The 23,108-nt window shown below is 37.3% G+C and overlaps 1 protein-coding gene across 1 annotated transcript in view; it reads left to right on the forward strand.

Moving 5' to 3' along the window:
• Window positions 1-23,108, forward strand: part of c22h8orf34 (chromosome 22 C8orf34 homolog) — an 87,983-nt gene that overhangs the window by 15,277 nt on the left and 49,598 nt on the right. The window contains exons 4-7 of the mRNA XM_039666833.2: window positions 2,747-2,875; window positions 3,531-3,559; window positions 4,139-4,302; window positions 13,470-13,636. Coding sequence (XP_039522767.2) covers window positions 2,747-2,875; window positions 3,531-3,559; window positions 4,139-4,302; window positions 13,470-13,636 — 489 coding nt within the window. The remainder of the gene's footprint in view (window positions 1-2,746; window positions 2,876-3,530; window positions 3,560-4,138; window positions 4,303-13,469; window positions 13,637-23,108) is intronic.

Below are 23,108 nucleotides of genomic sequence, written 5' to 3' on the forward strand. Positions count from 1 at the left end.
CGATTCAATTCAAAGAACTTTATTCATCCGTTAGAACTTCATTCGTGTTGAGCATCAACAATGCATATACAGTTGCACAAACATAGCACAATATACCACACTCACACACAGATTGCATATATAATACATAAATGACAAGTAATAAATAGTAATAAATAAATAAAGCTTGCAAAGCACAATAAGTACATGATAAATAAGCAGTAGGCATTAAAAAGGTTACGTTAAAAAGTATAAATAAGAAGAGATAAATAATTCACGAATCCGTACACATCTTGGTGGATAAGTTTATTAACTATTCATATTTCTAATAGAAGTCAGCCTAATACATCAGGCTTTTAAAGAGCTATTCATTTATACAACTCACAATCACAATTGTATTGCATTGTATGGTTTGCTCATATTATATTCATATTCCTTTATATGCCATATGTTTAATGACCAAATAGATGCTTATTTAAAGTCCCTAAATTCCTTTAGTTTGTTGCAGACAAACCATATTATTCAATTTCATGTTTTGTGCATTGTTGTGTTTTTATAATGAGAATTTGGTTCTACGTTGTGACGGGCTGGAAGTATGACGCGACAAGTAGCGCTCAAATGAATTATCCCGGAGGGTGTATTTTTTAACAAGTGGTAGGTGAAGAGTCAAGAGTGGCTTGCTGAGGTGGTGCGGTGCTCTCTGTGAGAGATTTCCTTGGTGCGGTGAATCGGTGCTGTGCTGCTCGTATCAGGTCTAGCTCGGTCACACACTGGTTTCTGGAAAGAAAGAGACGACGAATTAGTTCTCAGTATTCAAGACACCAGTCTCCTCGTTGTTCAGCCTCATGCTGCTTATATGGCTGTGGGGGAAATTAGTGACAGTTGTGGCCAATCAAGCCATGATGAGCGGGCTTCGCTTCTTTCCCCAGGGCAACGCTAGTGTCAAGTTTTGATGTTCGCAAGTGCATATGTGATTTGAGAGCTGTAGTAAATTTTGTGTATTTTTTTGCGTAAATTATTCCATTTAACATCTTTCAAGTACCAGCTACTTTTGAAAAATGCTTCCAGGCAGTGATATTTTACATAATGAGTCCAGAGGTTACTGTGTGCAGCACATGAAACATAAATGAAGGGTAATTTGCACATGGAAACATGCTGCAGCATGTATAGTATCTGTCATTTTCATGCTCATACTGTCCATAACAAGGAAAAGATATCCGTTCTCCCTAAGCAACACATCGCACAGGACACTTCTGACATGCTATAGATCTTCCTGATTTATTGTTAGGATTCTATTAGGATTTTATGCTAATCAAGCTCATGCATATAAGCACAATCTTAAGAAACTAACCTACTCATTTTAAAATCAATCCAAATGTTCTCCCAGATCATCATAACATTCACTAATTGGTCATTCTGGGTATCCAGCATCCAGTTTTAGTGCTGTGCCACTTGATCGCTGAACCTAATGAGCTGTTCTGTTCTGTTACCTGAGATAACCTGTACTGTCACTGTCATGGAGTTATACGATTTGTCTAAAATGTTTTTTGTGTGTGTGCGTATGGCATGGAAATGTAATACTTACTGCATGCCATCTTCTTGCTTTCTCCTCGCAGCACTTTTTGTCAATGTCCACAAAGGCCACGTTTAAAGCAATTTGAGAAGCTTGGGGAATGTGTTTTGGAGGTGGATGGGAAAACACCCTGCAGAAATCATTTGCAAAACATGCAGTGCACTGAAAGAAAGTGTCTAAATTCTAAATTATTCAGTGTTACACTTTTTGCTGCAAGTGCTCTCAGTCAGACTTACAGAGATGTTCCAGATGACTGAAAATCTGCACCCGTTAAACACGGCGCAACGGCGCAAAAATAGTACCATTTGCAGTAATACTGTGTTTTAAGAGTCATTGGATGATGGTGGACAAAGTATGTCTTTAAAATGCTCAGCAACTGCTCAAGTCTTGGTACACTGTAAAAAATATTGATGGTTTAACTTAAAAAAAGCAAGTAACCTGGTTGCCTTAAAATTTTAAGTTGATTGAACTGTAAAAGTGAGTTAATACAGTGAAGGAGATTAATTTAACCATCAGAAACTCAAAATAATAAGTTCTCAACTAAATAAATTATTATAAAGTTAATTTGACAAAAAAAAAAATGTTGTGATAACAAATCTTAAAAATATTTTTTAATTACGTAAATAATCCTTCCAAATATATATTTAAAAAGCATTTATTTCACTCCGACAACATTGCAGCTAGGCACCCCTAGCAATAACCTTTTAAGAATTCTAGTAATAAGGGATATGGATTAGTGAGACTATCAAATCATGAAGGCTGTGATTTATTTATATAAATGGACTCACTGTGTGTTTCATAATGAAGCACAGCATTGTTCATTTAAACGTGAACAGCGTATGATCCACTGTTTCCTGTGTCATTAGAGTAGCTCGGCTAATAATAAACAACAATTATTATTATTACAGATACTATTATTATTTATATTATTATATACTTGTTTTTTGTGTTTTTTTATTGTACAATATTAATATATTCATTTAATTAAATGTAATATCTATTGAGGTTGTTCTTGTAAAGTCGTAGTGGGGAGAAAACTGGTTTTCTTCATCTGATCACATGCTTGATAAAACTGTAATATTGTGCACAAAAATCACACAGCTGTTTTGTGAATTTAATATTTGACTCGTACAGGAAGGATGTTTGGCTTTTTCAGTTTTTGATTTTTTTTTTTTTTTTCATTTTATGTTGCAGTACCTCGTTCAATACTGCGTCCGACCTGGGACTGGAGGACTAAACCTGAGAGTCGAGACTTTAATGAGTTCAATCACATTCTGCAGGAGAGCAAGAAGCTTGGCAAAGCCCTGGAGAATCTATCCCGCAGTGAGTGAACCGACAACTATCCAGTGCGAAACAGCTATGGAAGGCTAATTTACACTGCACGGACAGACACTGACAGACTGCAACAGACACTTCAGCAGGTTTTCTCAGATCAGTGTGTTACCCCCTGTTGGTGTCAGTCGGCTGTCATTTTCGCCAATTAAATATGTTGAACATGGTCCTGGAAAGTCTGAAAAGTGATTTACTGTAAAATGGTGACTGTCGCCGTTGGTCGGCATCTGTCAGTGCAGTTTGAATTGGTATTTAAAGAATAAACTGACTATTGTAATTTGTCTGCTGTTAGAGCATTATTTATACTTAGCCTTTCGAATGTATATTTATTATGTGTTTAAGCTAAAGGTTCTCATTGAGTCTTCTTGAGTCTCAACTTGAAATTGAGTCTCAAGTTCTGCCAGCAGGAAGAAAACAATCCCAAAAGCAAATAGTAAAATAGTGTACAACTGTAAATATGCTGAATCAACTATTAACTTATCATCTACCTTATCAACTTAATTATGTAGGCTTATCAACTACATAGTAAAAAAAAAAAAAAAAAAAAAATGCTCGATCCCCATCCTGAAAACCAATTGAGAACCTCTAATTTATCAAACGAGACATTTTCTAATTAATTTATGTGTGATTTTATTTCCTTTGCCAGGCATTGCTGTTTCTGACGACTTTGACCTGGTATGATGCTTACTATTTCTTTTTATCATTTATGTTGTCTTGCAGTAATAAAAATGAATTATTGTAATGGATTTGTTTAGGAGATGTAAAAAAAGCCTAGTTTGATTGTTGTTTGTGTGAAGACTCAAATAGAAATAAAAAATATGAATAGAAAACCCAGTTAAAACATACAGTACAGTTTTTAACCTGTGTCTTTGGCCATTTGCCCAGGCTTCCCTCTGCTACCAATTTGGCACTTCAACTGCAAATTAAAACATTTAGATATTAAAGCAAATTAATTTCTTCTCTTAGTACCGTTATAGAGGACGTTTTCTCATAATTGCCTGTTGCTGATAAACTACAGAAACGTGTAATGTCAAAGCTGAATTTTTATTACTGCTTACCATGTGCGTCCTCCATTATTAATATCTATTCACTGTAAAAATGACTGGCATTAATAGCATAAATAATGAGTCATATTTCAATTACCACCCCTGTAATTGATCACCCATTTGTGTAACCACAAATTGTTTTATGTTTACATCTCTACCTGTTCCTCTCTCCTTTTCGGCTCTTCACACCTTGTCCTCTCTTTGAAAGGACCCTCGGGCGTATAACTCCGTACAGAGGCCTCGTGTGGTGGGTGAGTGGGTGGGCCGTGAGGAGGAAGATTCAGACCCCCTTGCGGCTGAGATGCTTCAGCCCCCTGTCCCAAGAGCCAAAACTGAGGGTTGGGCGAGCAAGGACAACAGCCCTGTTGGAAGGTGAGCAAACAAACTATGCAAACTATGCATTTTTTGTAACCCTTATGACTTAGTTTTCTTAATGAACAATAAAGGTGATATATAGCAAACTGTACAAGCTGCTCTTTTCCATGGTGACCATCCTAATTTTGGTTGATGGCAAACCAACCATCCAGAGCCAGAGTCTAGCCCTGGCAGACTTTTGCACCATGAAAACAAACACTTGCATCCCATGATTGCCTCACTCATCTACTACGCGATATCACAGTTTGACATGTCTGTCATTGGAAAGATCCATGTGGTGCCATGAATAATTAAGAGACTGTGTCTCCTCAGCTACAGTATGTCACAGCCTGTGACGTGGACATGGGGAAGATTTTAAGAATTTAGCCATTTTAACCCTACTATTAAATCTAACAGATGCTAACATTGTCCTCAATGGTGTTCAACACACATACCTCTGTTAAAATCTGGTTTGGGGTTTCATGACCCTTTAAAACTTCATACTGATTTTTTTCGCTAAGATCAGCACAAATTAAGAAGTAGCTTTAGTAAATTATGCTTCTCCATCCATTTACGCTTCTTTCCATATGGTAATGTGACTCTCCTTCTGTCCGGCGTTAACGGCTGCATCATACTTGGCGCGTCAGCACACATGATGGCTGCAACTATGGTGTCCCCAGTGGACCAACACGACAACCGTCTGGATTGAGCCGAGTAGGGGACATCTCTAGGGTCTTCAAGTGGGCACATTCCGTCCTCAGTGTTTCGTCGACTAGCCCACGACACCTCAAGTGGGTTCGACAGTGACTATAGCGTCCCAGAGTCCCCCTCTGTCCCCCACTCAACTTAGCCCAGCTTACTTACCTTTATGTCCCTCCTTCTGCTGAGGTTGCTCCTTCCTTGTACTTGACGTGACCTAACCACTATCTCACAATCTCTCCGCAACCCAACCATACACAGCAACCTGTTTAACTAAGGCTGTCGAGCCCCACTGGTGCGTTAATGCAGTTTCAGTGGCAACGGTTCCGTATGGCATACTACCTACCCCAAAACACAATATCTGCCCAAACACGACCCCTCATTCACGCAATATACACAAGAATGTAATAACTGTAATTACTAAACTATACAAATAAACCCTTCAAGTTTTTTCAAGAATTTGATAGCGTTTATGTTCCGTCTCAACCTCAGCCAGTTGCTGCTCCTCTCTGCTGATTCAGATGAGTGAGTGAATGGGTGAATGTGAGAAAAAATGTAAAGAGCTTTGGTAGCCAGTGAAAGCGTTATATAAATGCAGATTTACCATTTACTATGTGTCATAATTCATAATGTTTTTTCTCTAAATATCTCTATAAAGCTTTTGTCAGGTTTTCTAATCAAATTACGGTGTATGGGCCTCCGCTAACCCCACATAAGTCCGTCGAGGGGAGATATTCTTTAAATGTGTATGCACTGCACAGCTATATCTTAAAAACAGCAATTGCAGCTCCTCGACCCTTTAAAGACGTTACCAGGGTGATTTTAATTGGCTAGTGTTTGAGTGGAGGGCAGAGGCTGGCCGCTGAGAATGCAGCTAATTAGAAAGGATCAGATATTAAATAATAAATCATATTCAGAAGCCGGCTGACAGAAAAGACTTCATTCCATTAAAATATTCTCTCACTTGATTACAGTACATTATGGAGCCCCTGGTCGATATGACAGGCGTCCCCAGTGCATATAGCTGTACAAGCTCTGCCAGTGACTTTCATTACAGAGAACCAAGGCAATGGGCTGCTGTGATCTCTAGCCTTAGTCCTCATCAATGTGAATGAATCATTACAAGAGTAAACTCTTTCTCCTCTAACATTGTTCCCCTGCTGTTTATAACAGATATTTAGACATTTGATAGTACAGCAGTTCATTGCAGTTGATGCTAGATAATTTTGGCTTTTATAACAAAAGATTGAGTAGGGAATTGATTTTTACTGAATATAGTTATTAGGTGAACTAATGAAGTCATGAAGGTGTGACATATGATATGTATACTTCAAGTAATAGAATTAACTTTAATGGTTCATGCTTATGCAGACATAATACTTTCTTTGTGCTTTATAGCTGTAACTTTTGATCATTTTAATGCATCCTTGCTGAAGTATTAATTTCTTTAAAAATCTTACTGACCCCACACTTTTAAAGATTAGTGTACTTTCAATAGCTTCAATAAATAGTCTAAGGAGTACTAAGTTTATGTTAAAAATTATAATTTTTTGTAGTGAATCAGAAACATAGGGCCCTATTTTAACAATCTAAGTGCATGGTCTAAAGCACAGGGCAACAGGCGCACTTAGGGTGTGACTGAATCCCCCTTTGCTAGTTTAATGATGGGAAAAATGGTTGGCGCGCCCGTGCCTGTGCATGGTCTAAAAGGATTTGTCCCTATTCTCATTAATGAGTAGTGGGTGTGTTTTGGGTGTAACGTGCAATAAACCAACCAGAGTCTCATCTCCCATTCCCTTTAAAAGCCAGTTGCGCTCGTGCCATGGCAGATTGCTATTTACATGCTGGAATTTGCAAGCTGAAAGACATTTCTAGCAAGGAAACAGATCTGTTTGTGGGTTGAAGCGCGCATCTACAGGACAAACCGGATTCCCCCATATCTTTATGTACACAATGATAATCTTTTATAGTGCAATCCATTTATTTTTTATATTTGACACACTGTAAAAATGAATATGCTTTATCTAATCAATAATTGTGGCAACAGATTACAAGCAATATTATTAATTAAATTTAACAAATCAAAATTGAGTAATAATTAATCAAATTATTCCTTAGTTAACCATTTAACTGAGTAAAGTTTACACCCAAAAATTTAACAAAAATATCTCACTAACAGACAGACGTAAAAGATTAATTAAGAACTCTGTATTTTATATTGCCAAAATTGAAGACACCATAAAGTATGTTAACAAGCAGAATCACGGAAGGAGAAAACCGTAATTTTAAAACAAACACCGATCACCATAATTGTGACTTCGGTTTATGTTTTTTGGGTTGTTGTTGTAACTTTTACTCATTTTAAATGGTTAACTTTTAAGGAATTAATTTGATTGATTATTACTCAACTCTAATTTGTTAAATTTAATTCATAATATTGCTTGTCTACTGTTGCCACAATTTTTTTTGATATTCATTGTTACAGTGCATGTTTGTGTGATGCTGCGTATCCCTGAGTGTGTAATAAGCAGTGTAGACATGTTGTGGACCCACCTATAGGCTATATTACTAATGCGCCCTTTAAATAAAAAAAATAAATAAAAAAAATACTGTGCTATTGACTTTAGACCAGGTTTTTGGAAATGAAAGTATAGCAAAACACACTTGCGTCGCGCTTGGGTTTATGATAGAGCCCATAGAGTGCAAACAATGTAGTCTGATCCCTGAACGAATGACTATTCTCAACCCATTCTTTTTAGTGAATCGATCACATAAAGCCATTATTTAATTGTGAGACATAAGTCAGTGTAGACTGGTTGCTTAAGTCATTGCAGTTTTGGATTGCATTAATGAAATGTAAAGCCTTGGTTCAAATCTTGCAATGTCATTCAAGACATACATCTGCAAGTCTAAAACCCCATGAGTAGGGGATACAAAACTTCTCAATAGCAGCACAGCATGGCTGTTTTCAACAACTGTTGTGTAATTTGACATAGAGAATTAAACCGGCAGCTGTTCTGTATAATGACCACTGCTTTCCCACTTCTGGAACAAAATGCTGTGTTTCCTTCCTAACGGCGAAGCTCTCCTTCTGAGGAAGCTGTCAGTCTTCAGGCGCTGCAGACAGAGACGTCTGGGAGAGTGTCGAGGCTGCTGGGAAATTAGGTGGAGGCAGAGGTGGATGCTGGAAAGGGTTATTTTGACTGATTTTGGAGATGATAAAGCTCCACTTTCATTCCCTTTACACACAAGCAACATATTATAAAGCGTAATCCCCTCGTTCTCTCTTTTCTCCCCTCCCCCCTTTACTTTTCCTTCGAACTCCTACGCTCCACGTATCTCTTCTTTCCTTACATTCATAAACATCCCCATCAACCCACTCTCACTGCAGGGTTCTAGCCAAAGACATGCTCAGATGTACAGTATACTCAGCTGAGCGTGTCTGACTTTCACGACCCTAATGTGATTAAGGGCTGGTCGATCCCGGGACTGTTCTTGTGGTGGCGTCAGAAATGTATTATTATTATGACCTCATTTGCAGCGGCTCCTGAATGATTAGTCATTCGGCATTTGCAGCTCAGGTGACTGGCTCAAAATAAAAAATAAAACTCGAAACCGTAGAATTATAAGGTTCTATCTGGATTTTATCTGTTCCAAAAATCCCCATTTTCAAATTTGAGATGGTTTTTGATATTGTAGAAAAGACACGACCAAAGACCAAATACATTAACATTGCTGCAAACAAACGTGCTACCTTGTTTTATTTTAAAGTTTTAATCCAATTCTTCCTTATTCTCAATTCAGTCGGGAATCCATGAAAACTTACAGAAAGTAGGTTTGGCGTTGTTGGTTAGATTTACAAAGTGGAACAGAGCAGTGACATAAATAGCCTTCGTCTCAGCCATTGTTGAACTGCGTCGGAAGTGGACATACACAAAGTTGACAAATCCCGCCCATGAAACCCAGAAGCGTGATAATCCCCTATTTCTATTACTATACTAATCTCCTGAAAGTGGTCATGACAGACCTGCAATTCCCTCCCCTGTCCACTTGGTAACGAGTGGCTTTTCTGAGTCACGTGACATTGTTTCCAAGCTGTTTTATTGACGTCTTTCTGCGAGTGAAACACTGATAGAATGATTACACGAGAGACATGATACGGATTTCGGTAAGCTCATGTTTAGTTTGTTCTGTTACGAGAAAGGGATGATCGTGCTCCGCTTCGCTTGAACTGAGGCGCTAATCTCTCGCGCTAAATTAAAAAGCAGGGCCCGTATTCATAAAGAATCTTAATGCAAAGTGTAGCTTCTAGTGACAAAATTCGAAGAAAATTCTTAGAAATGTGGGCGTTTACTCTTAAAATTAAAGAACAAAATCCTAGTAAAGAAAAAAATAATTCAGAAAGAATCTTAACCCTTAAAAGAGGTCTTAAGGTAAAAAAATTTAAGAGTACGGACGAGGACTTTTAAGAGGCTTAAGAGTTTCTTTAGCAGAAGAGAACATGGCAGAAAGACGAAGAGGAAGAAATAAATGTGTTGCAGACAAATGATGACAGTGAGTTAATAAGACGCTATAAATTGACACCTGGCCCGAATGTTCCTTCAAGGATGGCCTTGTGTTCATCCACTAACATGGCTAACAGTGAACACTGTTTCTCTGTCCAGTTGAGCTTTCTCATCCTTCTTGGTTTTGATTCCATGATTGTTACCTTAAAACCAATATTCAAACCACTACTTAAATAGACATGCCAGCAATCATTGTAATTGGAAAGAGTGGAGGATGGAGCATGGTAAAAAAAAGGGGATTTTTATACACATATGTAGTGTGTGTGTGTGTGTGTGTGAGAGAAAGAGAGAGAGAGAGAGAGAGGGGGAGAGAGAGAGAGCAGTCAAATAGGAGAAATTATGCATGTAATTTCAAAGTGAAGGCTTAGAATAGACCCTGTACTTAGAATCACATTTTTTTCCCTTTTAGGACAACCAACCAATCACAGTCTTCAAAAGTTTGTGTCATACAGTAGCAATGGAGTCAACCCCGCCTCTTCAGATTATGACAGAATTTTTACGACCGACAATCCAGAAGTCTAACGAGACCTCTTATATGTTATGCATTCATTCGTTCGTTCGTTCGTTCGTTCGTTCGTTCGTTCGTTCGTTCGTTCGTTCGTTCGTTCGTTCGTTCATTCATTCATTCATTCATTCATTCATTCATTCATTCATTCATTCATTCATTCATTCATTCATTCATTCATTCATTCATTCATTCATTCATTCATTCATTCATTCATTCATTCATTCATTCATTCATTCATTCATTCATTCATTCATTCATTCATTCATTCATTCATTCATTCATTCATTCATTCATTCATTCATTCATTGTAGGTTAGCCTAAGCCCTGTTGGAGGAAAGGTATTGAAACCTGATTACATAAAATAAATGTAGGAAACTGAGATTTTGCTGTCTTTGTAATCTGTGTAAATGTAAATAATGCTGTTAGCCGTATGCAAATACAAGAGAGGAGGCATAAAGTTCACTACTAATGAGCATTGTGTGTCACACTGCCATCTGTAAAAGCTACATTTACTAAACCACCAGCTGACCTGCGATCAGTGAATCGGCGCTAACCACACATCTGGCTAATCACATAACACTTCTCAAATCATTTGTATTCAAAACATATTTGCTGTGGGTATTTTGAGGCTTGAGGTTTTTGTCAGCGGCCACAAATGTCACCCTCTTTATACTGACCTATATAGTTGGGGTTTTTTTTCGTTGTTGTTGATGAACCTTTCCAGATCACCATCCGTTTTTCCTCCCATTTCTATTGGATGGGCTGCACATTTACAGCCAGTTGACTCCTCACAGCCCTTGTGGTCTGTGTAATTTTACGCTATTTACATCAGCAGTAATATGGAACAGTTGTTCCATATTACTTCATTCTTAATTTTGGTTTTGTGGTCTTGTTTTTCTTTTTTGGAGCAGTGAAGCTTCTGTACAGTCTGTTCTGCCAGGTGGACGCTGTGGAGAGTTTCTCATCCCACAGGAACGCGGCAGCAGTACAACTTTAGCTCTAACAAGGCTTCACATGGCCATACCAACCCACGCAAGGCTATAGACTGGCTTACATAGTTGCAATGAATGCGGCCATCTGAAGCAATATGTTCTCACTCGCATTTTATTTTAGTAGCGCAGCCTCAGATTCATTATTGTGTAATTATTTGAACATGAGGTTAGGCCCCATCTGAGAGACAAACTCTTCTGTATGACAGGAGCCGAAATTAGTAAATTGAATGTTTCCATTTATGCAGCTTTTTTCTAAATCATGATTTGTTAGCCCTGCTTCACTGCACTCTGTTTACCACATTCCCCTTCACTAGAACAAGACCCTTATTAAGTGAAATGACAGGATTAATTAGATCACTAATTCCACCTCTGTGTAATTAAACCAAGCTGAGTTAGAGTTGTCACTACAGTAACAGTAGCATTTGTATTTATTTGAAACACTGCCAGGGTCCTGTTCTGTATTAGTCGGAGATATTGTGTTCTGAATGCTATTGTGAAAATTATTCAATTTTTTCTCTCTTCCATGCATGAAACAATTAAAGGCACACTATGCAGGAATTCAATTTTTGTCAAACAGCGACCCCTAGAGTCTTATAATCTAATGCAAACATGGGAATAAAAAGGGATCATTGTGATGAAAAAAAAAATAGGAGAAGGAAGGAAAAGTTATACTTCAACTCTTTTGTGTTTGCTTGCAGATGTTCCAAGAAAGTCTTTGCGTCCACGCACAAAAGCATTGAAATTGAATTTCTTGGCAGAACACAAAACTTCCGTGAGAGACCCCAAACGTTTTGTGAGTGAATGTACATTTTCACTGGGAAGGCGAGAGGTATTATTACAATTAGAGAGAGAATACAATTATTGTGCTCTTGTGGGAATTTCAGCTTTGCATCTGTCTTGTATTTCCTCTATCTCAGTCATCCCCATTCTCTATGTGAAAAAAAAAGTTCAAAAGTATTAACATGCAAGTGCAGAATACAGTGAAATTGGTGTTCACACAGTATGAATTTTTATGAGCACTGGGATATGTGTCACAGCATTGCTGATGCTGTAGTACACTACAGGAGAGCTGAGAATTGGCTGAGTGATGCTCAGTTAGGGGGGAAAGGGGTCTAAATGATCCATAGTAGAAGGATGTGCAGTGCAGTGTTAGCATAGCCATTAGCATAGTAATGTCAACTCAGGATATTAAAACAGCACCATAAACTTTCGATAATTATCTGTGAATAATGTTATTCCGATAAGATAACAATCAAATTAAACCCTTGCAGACTATTTTTGTCCCTCTTTATCAGTGAGACATGGCAATATGTTTCGACATGTGACAACCATATTTTTATTATTCATTCAATTTATTTCTCCATCAGTTCGCTCAAAATAGAATAATTGACATGTTAGTTTTGACCCAGAACTGAACCCTATTTTTAACGTGTTAAAGATTTCTAATATAGATAAAACTAACATTATCAAACATTTTAGAAATCTAAATTACGTTTTTTTTTTTTTTCTTAAGAAATGTTAAATGTTTCTATGGATGTTAATGGAAGTGCCTATGAGTCCAGATCTGTTAAGGGGTAATAATGGAACAAGTTTTAAAAAGTGTCACTGTTATCAACAGGTTTAAAAAAGTTTTTTTTATATAACAAATAATATAAGCCTCAAAAATGGCTTAACTGATAATTTGCCAGCTAAGTAGTAAATAATATTACCTATATTACCAGATCCATCTGTTTTTATATCCACATTGTTTTAATATCACGACAACGATGTCTATCAAAAAAATAACGTGCACAACACGTGGTAGTATTTGCGAGAAGCAGAGGTCCAACGAGTACACATTTCCTGGAAAACCCACGGTACCGGATCTTTTGACTATGACATCGCTTTCCGAGAAGAGGTTTAAACTGGTGGCTTGAGCGTCTTCTCGGTTATTTAAAAGATTGTTTAAAAAAAAATTGATAAATTGTTTAATTTTCCAATAAAAGATACACTGTGATCCTTGTTGCTATCCGTGGACCAGTTTTCAAGTTATGAAAATATATTTGAGCGTTCTTGCTGACACTAACCTTTTGGTTCTATCCTTTTAGTTTCTTTTATTGAAGTAATCATGGCTCTTGGTTCTATTGCAATTGGATTCTCATTGAGCTATCACAGACTGATTTTTGCAATATAGTCTTTGGCTATATGTTCATGTCAGAGAATGGCTCGGTCTCATGAGTTATAACCTAAATCCATGCTAAAGCTTGGGGAAGCGTAGTTACACCCAACTATATTGGCTTGGAGATGTGTAACACTTTGAAACACAACCTTGAAAGTTTGCTTAGGCCCCCTATCGGGCCCTGGCCACCTGGTTGAGAACTACTATTCTAGATTCTAAACACTATATTCAAAGAAGTTTCTTCTCTTTCCCTTTGTCTGCAGCTTGAAAATGGAGACTAAGGGTAAAGGACTAAAACAGCAGCAACAGAATCACAAGAAACTTCTGGCAGCCATGTTGTCTCAGGACTCGTTTGACTCCATGCCTGACTCGGCCCCCTCAGTCACTGAAGACGAGATGGAAGATGAGGATGATGCCATGGAGCTGCTAGGTAATGAGAAAATACACACTCACAGAGATTTCAAGATATCATGGTTGCTTGTTTCTCACTTATTCCTCCTCATAACCACCTAATCATTACCACGTAATCTACAAAGTCATATATCATGCATGCCCAAACAGAGTTATGTGTTTGTGGCTCATTTCACCACTGATTCTGAAGCTTCATTTGCAGTCTAAATTGTGTCCTGAATGCCTTTTGATTGCAGAAGCACATTCAGTATAGAGTATTTTCTCATATCTGTACTGTTTCTAACAAGATTTCATACTTTCATGAAGGGAGAGCTCATGTGTAGTCCAATGGAATATTTTAGTTGTAAAATTCATGTTTTTAATGACATTTGTGAATCTGTATTAAATTAGTAGTATTGCAAAGACAACACTTAAATGTGCCGTAGGTGATTCTTTGCAGAAGCATTTTTTGTTATGCTGGTTGAAAGTCTCCTCATATCCTGATAGCAATCATTCTGTTAAGCGGTCTAAATATATATTTTTAGAAGTATGTTGTCTGTTGAAGGCGTAGGACCATAACATGTTTGTTCAATCGTTGTTTTATAGCATGTGTTCCCTGTCAATCAACATGTGTTTGCATGCAACTGCGCAGGCTGTCCAAAAAGACATAATAAGTCATCAGTGCATTCACATACACTGTGCAGACAGAGCGAGTATAGCAGGCAAGCAGCATCAACCTAACTTTCCATCTAAACCGAGAACAAGTGGCACTGGTCATCGAGACAATTTCACACACCATCCTTGAGACCTTTTAGACAGCACTCAGTTCATTCAAAGTTAAAATCATTTACTGTACCTCTCATTCAGTCCCTGTCATTACAGGAGTGCCCCAGGGCTCTGTCCTGGGGCCCCTACAGTTCATTATTTATCTTCTCCCTCTTGGTCACATCTTCCTTAAAGATCAGATTCAGTTCCATTGCTACGCAGACGACAGATGATCTTCAAACCTAATTCAAAACTTCCACCATCTTTTCTTACTAACTGTCTTTTCTTGACATAAAATCCTGGTTCACTTCAAACTTCCTTAAATTGAATAGCATCAGAATACAACACAATTGCTTCTTATAGGTACGGCTGCACGGCAATGCCGCCCGTTCTTGTTCATAGTTTAGTCACTTCTCGTTTAGATTACTGCAATTCCCTTTTGTTTGGCCTCCCACATAAAATCCTCAGCAAACTTCAAATGGTCCAAAATTCAGCTGCTCGTATTATCACTCGTACCCCCTCTATTTATCACATAATTCCTATCTTACAACAGCTCCATTGGCTCCCTGTCATTTACCGTATCAACTATAAAATACTTCTCACTTTCAAAGTCATTCATAATCTCGCCCCTTCATATCTTTTTGATCTTCTCCATATACCCACACCCGCTCGCACTCTTATGCCCTCTTCTTCCATCCATTTCACTGTTACCCGTGTCCGGCTTGTTACTATTGGGACCAAAGCTTTCAGTTGCTTTGTTCCTCAGCTCTAGAACTCGCTTTCACCGGACCACTGTGATATGTATTCCCTAGCGCGTGTTTCCACTAGCTATTCTACCAAGGACATAAACATGCCACCATGGCACCAAATACCATGTAAAAGTGAATTTTGCATAATATATCCCCTTAAATTTTGTTGGTTTCTTTGTCACACAAAGCTATTGTATGGTTTCTTGACAGTCCCTGGTCACTATCCACTCTCTTTCTATGTGACTAGACATGCTGTATAGCATCTAATATTGTGTGTCCAACTGGGACCATCTGACCTCATGACTTTACTAGACTCTTATTCCTTATTCCTCCGGCTCCACCTTGGTCAGTCATTACAGAATTCAGGATCTTCAGCTGTGTTTCGTCCCTCTTCCCCTTCGGGTTCCGTCTCAGTCCATTAGAACCGGTGGTCTCATCGGCTGTTCCACCTCCATCAGTTCTGTCTCAGTCTGTCATCCCCCTGGTTCTGCGTGCCAAGTCTCCATCATGGGTCCTTCCTCCCTTGACTCCACCTGGGGTTGTGCTCTGGGCCCTAAACTGGCTTTCCCTGCTCATTACTCCCCCCTGGCTCCTCCAGCCATTTTCTCCGCCCTGGTTTCTGCCTCCTTCATCTCCTCATTGGCGTCTCCTTTGCCCTGGCTTGTCCCATCTGCCATCGTCCTCCTCCAGAGCCCCCACCCTCCCTCCTCTGTTGGACTTATTGTAATGGCGCAAGAACAGCGTGATTGTATTTATGTACAATATATAACACAGTATATATCTTAAGTGTGTGTCTATAAACCACTGTTTACAGAATGAAAGCAGACAGGAGCACATTCCTGAAATTATACTTAGAAAAACAAGGACAAATTGTGTGGTTTGTATTTTGTCAGCAGATTGTTATGTTTAGAATCCCTATGAATAACTATGGTTTATCCTTGCTGCATGAATGATTACATGAGCGTGACATCCTAAGTCCTTGTTTCTGTGCTGGTGCCAGACCACCCCTCAGGTACCAGAGCTTGTTAGCAGTTTAGCTCCGTGGTATTAGCAGGTTGATCCCTGCATGGGTGTAAAACGTAACCCAGCACCTCCCACACAAAATGTAATGCATGTGGCAAATCTGTAATTTTGAAACTGTTTGAATTGTCTCAGTTTTTAGAAAGCAGAACTTCCATTTCTGGTAGTTTTAAGAGAATTTTATAGGGATACATTTGTGTGGGGGAAATGTGCATGCACATTTTTTTTTTTAAACAATTTATTTATAATAATTTTTTATTTACAATAATTTTTTTAAACAGTTTTTAAAATAATTTTAGGATTAGGCAAATACTAAAAGTGCACATTTAATAAATTTATGCATAAATTTATTAAATGTGCACTTAGTATTTGCCTAATCCTAAAATTATTTTAAAAACTGTTCTTGTGGATAACAAAATATTAATGAAATAAAAGGCCACTTAAGAGTACACTTTCACAATTATGTTTCCTAATACACTAAAGTACACTTTTAAATAGTACACTTTTTAATATGTTAAATTAAAAGTTTTACTAGTACATTTTAAATCATTATGTTTTAATAATATTTTGTCATGCTATAAATATATTTAAATACATGACAATAGAATAGAAATCTCATTAAAGAATATTTTATAATTAATGCTCAAGTAACTGAAATTACATATGAAGTCGCCTAAATTAAGTTCTACTTAAGTGTGTCAAAAAAGCACTCATAAAGTTAATCAAATTTTGATTAACAGAAAGTTAATCAACATTACTTCTATTAAAATTGCTTATAATATATACCTGCATATGAAGAGTTCAGATGCAAAAGCCTCTAAGTGCCATTTGAAATTTTGTTCTAGAATGACCATTTTTATCAAGCTTGTGTATTTAAGTTCAGTAATTTCACTTAAATGACAATTAATAGGTAATCTTCATTGCCATTTAAGTGAAATTACTGAACTTAAATATACAAGCTTGATAAAAATGATAATTTTAGAAGAAAATTTCAAATGGCACTTAAAGGTTTTTGCATCTGAACTCTTCATGAATATATATATATATATATATATATATATATATATATATACAGTTATATAATATAAAATATGTTCTTTTAACTTGACCACTCTTTTAGAACGTTTTTTCCCTGTGCGAGGTGCTGTAAAGATGTGAGACGAGAGCTCAACAGTCAAACATGTCCCTCTAGCGGCTGTTTTGATTGATACAGCCAACAACAGAACATTTAGATTGTTTCAGCTGAATGATAAACATTTGTGTGTTTCCACTTGCTGCTCTATCAAGGACATAAACACACCACCATGGCACCAAATACCATGTAAAAGTGAATTTTGCATAATAGATCCCCTTAAATTGTGTTGGTGTCTTTGTCACACAAAGCTATTGTATGGTTTCTTGACAGTCCCTGTCACTATCCACTCTCTTTCTATGTGACTAGACATGCTGTATAGCATCTGATATTGTGTGTCCACAGAAGAAGTGAAATATCCCCTCAAATAAACATTTCACATGTCAGCGTTCCTGAAAGTGGTACTGTAGAAGCTTTTCATCAAGTGCCAGTCGTGTTCTTGTTCCTTATTTGAGGGTAAAGAGTCGCTTTCTGTCACTGCACACAGAGACCTGTCCGAGGAGCTGATTTTGTTTTTGTGGGACTCGGTGTGCCCTTGGTTGTTTGTGTCTGTTAGCAGCGACCTGGTGAGCTGATCTGCTGCACTGAGGCTTTCTTCTGCAAAGGATGCTGGGAGATAATGAGATTTTGTGTGCTCTGAGGCAACAGCCGAGCGGGCGTGCTGCTGGGAGGTTGGGATGGGAATACTTTAGTGATATTTCAACAACCTTATAGTGTTCTTTTTCCGTTGAATCATTTCCAAGCGTGCCACACAAGCCCTGAAAAGTGAAGCCAAAACATCTCAATCGCCCCCAGTGGCCGGTCCTAGTATAGGTCATAAACCCCACCTCCCCAGACTAGTGCCATATTATTCAACGGCACTTGAGACCAACTAAACAAAAATTAAATGACACTTCAAATATCGTTTTCCAAATATGGTTTCTGTAATTTACTGTAATTTTTATCACGCTGATGTAATTTCAAGTGTTTTTTTAGTTTTTGTGGTGGTGGTGACGTTGTGATTGACAGGTTCTCTGAGCGAAGTAGTCACTGAAGCACAAGCAGACTTTTTTTTCGGGATCTTTGGAGGACTGAGGAGATTGGAGCTTTAAATTTCTATTAAAAAATTCTCTAAAAATCTAAATTTCTATATATTTTTTTTTTTTGTTAGTGCAGGAGCGTGTTCTTGCGATTGATTCTGCGAGCGTGAGGGCGGGGCCTTGATTTCGCTGCTTTACTTCCTGCTCACTACTACACATGTCTGGTCCCGAAATCGCTTTTGCGCATACTCAAGTTCCAAGATGTCAGCGCCAAATCGGGACAAAGGCGGCTTCACTACTGACCAATAGAAGAGAGCAAAGGGGCGTCCATATTTTTTTTTTTTACAGTCTATGGTATTTTCCCTGACGATTAGTGATTGCTCATTAAAACTCACACTAATTAAGTTTAGTTTGACTGCTTTGACCAAGAGAACAAGAGCTCTCTGAAACTTGCACTTGCCAATAAAAATGCTATATTGAGTGCCTGTTAGAAAGACTCTTTAGTGGAAACTGACTCCCAGTAACTGTAAGAGAAGATGCCTGGCTTTGTTCAGATTTGTATACTAATTACTAGTACGCTTTCTGAAGTATATCAGTGAGGGGAAGTCTGAATCTTTGTCTGAAAGAACCAGTTTGCAGAAGTTTTTTTTGTTTTTCATGAGCCAGTTAAAAAATGAATTATAAAATTGAGGTTAAACCACTAGAGTCACATGGGTTACTTTAATGATGTCTTTACTTCCTCTCTGGGGCTTGAAAGTGGTAGTTGTGTAGGCTGTCAATGAAGGGACAGAAAGCTCTCGGATATCATCTCGAAGAGCTTCATTTGTGTACCAAAGATGAACAAAAGTCTTACGGGTTTGGAAGGACATGAGGTTGAGATAGATCTTTTACATGAACTAAACCTTTAATATCTTATAGTGCACGTAAATTTTTACAGCCCTCAAAAAAACAAAAACAAAAAAAAAACATCACTTTCTTGACTTTCTTGATTATTGACTGCTGAAAGTGTTTTTTTTTAACCAAACCGATCTCAGGACCAAATTGTACGAATTCGACGAATGATTAAAAAGTGGCTAATTCGTAACAATTCATATACGACCTCACTAGTACGAATTAGTACGATTTTGCTAAAACATACATATTTTACGAATTCGTTACACCACCCCCACTTTTTTAATTGAGCGGGATTGGTAAATGTTGAAATTAACATTTTTAAAATCAAAAGTTGTATTTGTTAACATTAGTTAATGCGTTGTGAACTAACATGAACAAACAATGAACAGCTGGATTTTTATTTACTAACGTTAACAAATATGAACAAACACAGTAACAAATGTATTGCTCATGGTTAGTTAGTCATGTTAAATGTTTCAATTTTTCAGTTCAATGTTTAATACATCAACTAATATTAACAAATGAAACCTTATTGTAAAGTGTTACCTAATATACTAAAACATAATATTATCCATATAAGCTATTCCATTCTGAACATAGCCTATGCCTAATTTCTTCATCAATACTTCTTTGCAGGAAACACACTCCTCTTACTTTAGAGCCCTTGCTCGAAGTCTTTAAATAGATATTGGGAACTGTTTGCAGAGATGTTTTGTAACAATACACGAGCCAATAGGTCATGTAAATGATATTTTACTCCAAATGAATAGAAATTTATTGATTTATTGTGAGAGAGAGAGAGAGAGAGAAAGAAGGATTATGTGGTTCAGGCTGATGGAGTTCCTGGTTTCTGGTGCTGGCATTGGCTCATCACTCATATCGAAAGTCAGACAAACAGTGAACAGATGGGAGAGAGTCATGGAGATGGGGTTTGGATCTCATTTCTTGTGTCAGTCCTGTGGTCCCTCCTGACCTGAAGCAGACAACAGTGTGACCCACGGTCTCATTAGAGCATCATCACAGAGAGCTGTATAGGTCACGACAGCTATCATGGTTCATTATTGTGCTGGGAATGACATTACCATACAAATGTGTTTCTTTTAAAAGATTATCTGAACATAGTAAGAAACAATGTAGCATTTATTCAAGTCATTCCATTTTAAATCGTGGTTCTACACTACCGCTCACAAGTTTGAAATTAAAACAGACAAATTGACACACCTATGTCAGTCAAAATTTCTAAGTTTATAAATAAAGTACAATCTAGTTTACAAATGACTAGTAAGGTGGGATTCAGAGTGCAGTTACTCAAGGTGTCAAACAAAGATGTCTGAAGTTTGCATGTGGTTATTCTGTCCTCTAGTGGCAAAGATCAGAGCAACATTATTATTTTTCTGCTCTAAACCTCCTCGTCTATCCTCTCCTCTCCTCCTGTTTGAAATAATGCGAAAAATTCTCATATGTACTGTTGCTGCGAGATTAATTTGTGAGCTCATCAGCCCATCTCTCTTGAGAAAATACAGCGTAACTGCGTTTAAACCTCCACCGTGCTAAATGCTCTATTGAGAAATCAACTTGATTCAAAGAGTGCAATTATGCTAATGAAGAAAATGTACCTGATGTTTTCAGCCCACGGTTTACATGTATTCAGTGGAGGTGCTGCTCAGGCTGTTTACTGAACATATTGACTGGGCACTGGAGGGAATCGACGGCTGCGCTGCTCTAATTGTCTTGCTCCTCTGGCAATACAGTGAAACTGCAATGAATTTCATTTTTATTATAACTCAGCTTCAGGGTAAAACTGATGAAACTCCTAAATGAGTTGGAGTTGGAGTGATAGATACAATCCATATATAAGTGAGCAATAGTGTGTCTCAAAACCATGTGACCTGCATCATTACCAGACCTATTTTTACCAGTGGCTTTTTTTTTTCTTTTTTATTAAAGGGCTCTTAAAAACATGAAATTGATTTAAAACATGTGAATGGATTTTTGGGGTGCCATCAGCCAATCACGATATGGCATTTACAAATTAGGTGACTGGCTCCAAAATAATTTGTTCAGAAAGACCGGCCACAAACAAAGATGGAAAATTGTAAATATTCATAGCCGGCCAGATAACTGCCATAGAGATAATTGTCAGCAATATTTTATTGCATAGTCCTTATATTAATATGTTTTATATATTAATTGTCATGATAATTGGTTGAGTTTGATTAACATATAAATACACACATGTGCTTGTATATATTTAAGAAATATTTTCATGTATATTCTGTATATAGATTTATATATAATTTATATTATATATAAATATAAATATTTTATATATAAATAATATTTTTTCTTAAATATACTTGTGTGTGTATTTATATATACAAAATAATTACACAGTGCACCCACATATTTTATGTAAACACCAACTTTTACTTTGGATGCGATTAATCACGATTAATCGTTAACTTTGACAGCCCTAATATATATGTATAATATATATGTATAATATATACTGTATATATATATATATATATATATATATATATACACACACAAGTTGTTTAAAACTTATGCAATATATTAAATAACAGGCCATATATTTTAAAATCTGAACTATGTTAGTATTGTATCATATTAGCCTATATTAAATCATAATATTATATTATATTTTTTTTTGTTTTTTTGTATTTTACTACTAGATTTAGACATGAAATTGACTGTCAATGTCAGCTTTTTACCACTAGAGGGAAATGCTAGTTAGATTTTTTTCCCCCCTTCATTTGAACTGCTTGAACTGTAGTAAAATGAACCAACGTGCATTTGCTGACATTGAAGATGTATCATTGTTTATAAAGGGTTACGAAAATATGAATTTAGTATCTGGAAAATTATAATAACAGTCTTAAATCTGTTGCCGACCTGACGTCTCCTTTTATTCTGGGCTTAAAAAGTAAGTTCTTTGTATAAACAAATCAACAAAAGCAGTCTCAGTGGAAAATGACTTGCAACTTTGTGTATATGAGATAAATATATGTGGGGCCAATCATTATACATATAGTCTCTGTGCACAGTTAACCACATTTTGAAACTCTTTTTTTTTATTTTTGAAGAAAAACCCTCTTTTTGGCAGCACGGTGTTATCTTTTGGTTAGTTTATAAACCAACTTGGTAGAAAACCCTTTTCCCAAGACATGGGTGCTTTCCCATGACAGAGCAACACTGAAGATTGCCTTTATGATTTTCATGGCCTCATGAAGTAGATGAAGACACAGATGAAGCCACACATTTACAGTAAATGATGTCTGAAAAGAGAGCTCACGGGACACTGATTGCTTTTTTGCTGTGCTAGTCAATCCTAGCGATGACAGATGTGTGTAAGTGAGACTAAAATAAATAGTGTAGTACTATTCTCAGGTTGTTTTACATGTCTGAGCTGTGGCCACTCAGCAGGATGAATAAGCCATTTCTGACGGGTTTCAGTTTTTCTGGTGGTGGACTTTAATCTGGTACAGACTCTTAAAATTAGTCTGGTCAAATCTGACCCCTTTCAGACATGAGAAATAGATTCACAAAGGAGTGTACATGTGGGATGGTGGGACTGAGTTGATAAATGGTGCCCTTGTGTCACACAGATCTTGAGTTGTAATTGTCTGGAGGATGGGTCACATATGGAGGGGTTCTGTGGGGGATAAAGCCCCCTCGTCCTGGATGCCCACCCGTATGGCACATCTGAGACACCCACTTCATCTCACTCAGAAAGCCCCAGATGACATTGCAACTGTTAATCCCTACAGTGTGGTTTGTTGGTTTGGCTGACCAAAAAAATGTGAAAATGTGGGAATTTTTTGCAATTTACAAGTGCTGAAAGAAATATTGCACTCTGGTTTATTGGTTTTTGACTGACTTGTATCTGCGTGGAGATATTAGCATAAATCA

The sequence above is a fragment of the Pimephales promelas genome, chromosome 22 (assembly GCF_988280905.1).
Source record: "Pimephales promelas chromosome 22, fPimPro1.hap1.1, whole genome shotgun sequence".
Lineage (NCBI taxonomy): Eukaryota > Metazoa > Chordata > Actinopteri > Cypriniformes > Leuciscidae > Pimephales > Pimephales promelas.